Source organism: Leucopleurus acutus, assembly GCF_964270905.1.
Source record: "Leucopleurus acutus genome assembly, chromosome: 18".
Taxonomy (NCBI): domain Eukaryota; kingdom Metazoa; phylum Chordata; class Mammalia; order Artiodactyla; family Delphinidae; genus Leucopleurus; species Leucopleurus acutus.
The window spans coordinates 7,230,931-7,235,314 of NC_139160.1; the positions used below are offsets into that span (position 1 = coordinate 7,230,931).

The window sequence follows — 4,384 nt, forward strand, 5'->3', positions numbered from 1 at the left end:
AAAGGATGTAGAGTCCTCATGTAAAGATCAGAACACACTTTTCTATTAGTCCTTCAAGGACAGACTTTCAAAATGTTTGATTCTAATAATCCCGTGCTGTGAGTAGATTGGTTACTCTTCACTTTGTAAATGAACCTGGGCTATGTGAAATCTGATATCAACCGATCAAGATTTGAGTTTCAGTTATGGATGAAAACTGTCTCAATTAAACTTTTATTACCCTCATCATGAGTATGCAGGGTGTGTACACAAAAGCTTTTTATCAGCTAACTATACGAAAGATAAACACTGTAATAATTCGTGTGATCCAAAATGGGCAAAAGCAAAAGACTAGCTTCCCCTTAGGAAGAAAATTTTCAGACCTATGAAAAGGACAACAATACTAATAAAAAAAATTGTATTTACTTAGAAGCATTCAGAATGTCAACAAAACAGCTGCAACTTTTCTTTTTTTTTGCAATTACAGAGTGGTATTCAGTTAACAGAACAACAATTATTTCGTATAAGCTGCATCAGAGACAACTGAAGATGAAAAAACTACCATCCCCATATATAACTAATTTGTGCTGTGCACCAACAAGAACCTGCTTTAAATTTCCATGCCAATTTACAACCCCCATACTGTACCAGGCAAGGTTAGTGGCTATTGAAAATACCACCAGGACAGGGCTATCTAAAGACACATTCGGTAGTGTGTTAACTATACAAAAAAAGACACTGTACAGTTTAAAAACAAATCTTACACAGCCTTACATTTCAATTTTTTTCTTTAAAAGGAGTGAGTTGTGTACAGGGGGGTTAAATGCTTTATAGACAAGAAAAAAAAAAACTGCGCTAGAACCAACTTATTCATCATCATCATCTTCTTCTTCCTCTTCATCCTCTTCATCCTCCTCCTCCTCCTCATCCTCTTCATCTTCCTCATCTTCCTCCTCTTCCTTCTTTTTCTTGCTTTTTTCAGCCTTGACGACTCCCTTTTTTGCTGCATCAGGCTTCCCTTTAGCTCGGTATGCAGCAATATCCTTCCAAAATAAAGGCAGGAAGAAAGTGGTTGGAAAGACATAACAGTTAAGGAGAGAAATAAAAGTAACATGGCAAAACTTTATGAAAAAACAAGGACTCAGATACACTAAAATAACACATTATCTGCACTCACATCTGTGGACTTTCAGAAACACACGTAAAAATATTATAATTGTAAATAATCCGTAACTCATGGAATGACAGGGTTTGACATTAGCATTGTTATGCCTCACTGAAGTACAACCATGTACCACATCCCAAGTTCAGTTTATTAAAACTAGAATGTAGAGACTGATTAAAGGGTAGACACTGCCACCTTCTGAATGCAAAAACGCATTCTACAGGTTTATACTGTCAGACCCTAATCCATAGTAGAAAATCTTGTCTTAAAAAAAAAAGTTATTTGCCACTGAGCATGCAATTAGGTTAAGAAGAAACATCTAGAAATAGATACATTTCTCCAAAATGACGAAATACGCTAAACTCTAACTTTACTTTTAATATTTCAACTCAAAGTATAGAGGCTACAGCTTTTTCTTATTTTATTATATCAATTTACTATACAGCTCAACAAACTCATAACTTTCTAAGTTTTTTTTTTTTTTTTTTAAATCTAAGGGAGGGAAAACATACATGTTTCAGGGTGTTTATGAACAATACAGGTTACGTTACTTGGTCCAGCCTATTTTTATGTTGTGTGCCTGATCATTTAAAATACTTAAATCATTTGACTCAAAGTGACTACCAAAATCTTCATAAATCTGGATACCGGAGAATAACAAAACCACCCGAGTCAAATAATGTTAAGTCAAACAACACTAACAATTTATTTGATCTTCTACGTTCTTTAAAACATGGAAAGGGACTTAAGAGTACAGCCAATGGCACGCTGAATAGCTGTTATACTTAAAACTGCATTACACCTCCAACTCTTAGGAATCATAATAGGAGATTAAGATGCAGTACCAAGGACAGTCATCCATCTAACACCTGGCACACCCTTTCATCAGGACACCAAGCCAATCCATACTTACCTTTTCGTACTTTTCCTTCAGTTTAGCAGCCTTCTTCTCATAAGGCTGCTTGTCATCTGCAGCAGTGTTATTCCACATCTCTCCCAGTTTCTTTGCAACATCACCAATGGATAGGCCAGGATGCTCTCCTTTGATTTTTGGACGATACTCAGAACAAAACAAGAAAAAGGCCGAACTAAAAAGAGAGATTTAATTTTAGAATTGTAGGTTTACTAACAACTGTGTTGTATTGCTGTATAAAAGCTGCTTCTAATTTCTACCACATATTTCACAGGATATAAATATTATGAAACGCTAAATATCCCTCATTAAACTTAATTTACACAATGATCTAACTTATGACACCACTAGCGGAACATACACTATTTATTAGCGTTCCAAAAGAACATTCTGCAAATTACTCTCAGACTGATGGTATTTCTCAGGAAAGAAAAGAATTAAAATTACACTTAGGAGATATATTGGGTGAAGGAGGCCAGAATCCAATTCCACTGCTCTAACTAAAACTGCCATCCAACAGGAATTTTATTTACAAAATTTAAACATACCAATGTGAGTTAGCGAAGAAACTTTGATTACGGACTCCACAAGGTGGCTTGCTAAATTTGTCTGATTCTACTGCAAAACACTCCTTGAAAATAAAAACGGGCAAGATACTTACGGAGGCCTCTTGGGTGCATTGGGATCCTTGAACTTCTTTTTTGTCTCCCCTTTAGGAGGGATATAAGTTTTCATTTCTCTTTCATAACGGGCCTTGTCCGCCTTTGCCATGTCTTCAAACTTTCCTTTCTCTTTAGCAGACATGGTCTATAAAATAATAACTCGTAAACTTAACTCGACAACGAAGTTTTAACAAGTTGTACTCTTAAGTATTAAAATGAACAAAACCAGTGTCCTTTGCTGAACATTTAGCAGCCTGTTCCAACACCACCACTCGCATGATGCAAATTGCACCGAGGCTTTTTAAAAATCCCCATTTGGACTTCACCCTTTAGTGCCTCCTTAGTGTTTGTGTTAAGCCCTCTTACCTTCCACCTCTCTGAGCACTTCTTAGAAAACTCTGAGAAGTTGACAGAAGCATCTGGGTGCTTCTTCTTGTGCTCCTCCCGGCAAGTTTGCACAAAGAACGCATATGATGACATTTTGCCTCTCGGCTTCTTAGGATCTCCTTTGCCCATGCTTAATTATTTTTCTAAAAAATAAATGAAAGCGTAATGTTAACAATGCAATTCACGGCATTTAAGAGCACTCTAACTCCTTGGGGAGGGAATGAAAAGCAAGGCACTGGTTGTTTAACCCGGCAGTGGCATTAACCCCTCATAATACCAGAGAAAATGGCAGTGATAGTCAATTCCTAGAAAAGGCTACACCAGGCGAAAACCGGTCCTTGAGTGTGATCTCCAAAAAGTGGACACACAGTGGTATACTCACACGGCGCTTGTTACTTCGCTGCCTGTATCTGTTCTGGGTGAATACCCAACCGGTCATTTAAAAGAAACGAAGAATTAAACGCAAAAAAACCCGTTTTCAATCAACAAAACCAAAGGTCAGAAAAGCGACGCTGCCGATTCACGGCTCTGCGCTACGTAAGGAACAAATAGGTGAGAGCCAGAGCGGGCAGACCTCTCCGGATCGCGGGCCAAGTCCGCGGCTCACCTAAAGCTGTCCCAGGGATCACTGTAAACACTCTCGGCATAGAAGTTTGCCGGGGGGAGGGAGCGGGAGGCCCGCTCGGGCCCGGGCTGGGGGATGGCGGCGCTATCTGCGCGGCTGCCACCGCCAGGCAGCTTCCTTTGCTATCGGCTTGGCCCCGAGACGCATTTCGGTTCTGACTAAACACGTCCGGTCTGAAGTTTCTTCGAGTAAACAAGGATGAGGGACAAAAGCCACTCCTGCTCGCTGCTCGGGCTGCCCCCCGCCCCCACCAGGGCAGTATTTTTTTTTCCGAGCCGTGGAAGTCGGGGCGACGCGCGGGGCGGGCTCCGCACACCTTCCCGCCACCGGCCCCCCCCGGGCCGCCCGCCCACTGCGGGGCCGCGAGGGGAGGCCGCCCGGGACGGCGGGGCCGCGGCCCGGCCTCCGGGCCCGGCTCCCCGCCCCGCGCGGCGCCGCCACGTGCGCTCGGCCGCCCGCCGCTCGCGCAGGCCTGCCGGCCTCCCCCATTTTGTCGGCTCGGCGGAGGGAGCAGCCCCGCTCGAAATGGGGGCTGGCTCCGCCCGCGGCCGCCGGGGCCGGCGCGCACGGAATGGCCGCTGCGCGTCTTCCCCGCCTGCGCCGCCGCCGCCGCCGCGAGGGCGAGCGCGAGCGCGAATATGGCTCCTTCCCTT

The 4,384-nt window shown here is 43.2% G+C and overlaps 1 protein-coding gene across 1 annotated transcript; it reads right to left on the reverse strand.

The window, feature by feature from the left end:
• Positions 1–380: 380 nt before the first annotated feature.
• HMGB1 (high mobility group box 1) lies at positions 381–3,995 on the reverse strand. Its single transcript, XM_082859548.1, has 5 exons — positions 3,489–3,995; positions 3,086–3,249; positions 2,719–2,864; positions 2,058–2,232; positions 381–1,022 (listed from the first exon to the last, which is right to left on the reverse strand). The coding sequence occupies exons 2-5, from the start codon at positions 3,233–3,235 to the stop codon at positions 846–848; spliced, it is 648 nt and encodes a 215-aa protein (XP_082715674.1). The 5' UTR covers positions 3,236–3,249; positions 3,489–3,995; the 3' UTR covers positions 381–845.
• Between the last annotated feature and the right edge of the window lie 389 nt (positions 3,996–4,384).

Excerpts from the sequence above, each read along its gene's own strand:
- HMGB1 (XM_082859548.1), bottom strand. The coding sequence starts at position 3,235 with ATGGGCAAAGGAGATCCTAAGAAGCCGAGAGGCAAAATGTCATCATAT. Across the intron at positions 2,233-2,718 it reads AATGCACCCAAGAGGCCTCC|TTCGGCCTTTTTCTTGTTTT; the intron begins GTAAGTATCTTG and ends CTCTCTTTTTAG. Across the intron at positions 1,023-2,057 it reads TGAAGGAAAAGTACGAAAAG|GATATTGCTGCATACCGAGC; the intron begins GTAAGTATGGAT and ends TTATTTTGGAAG.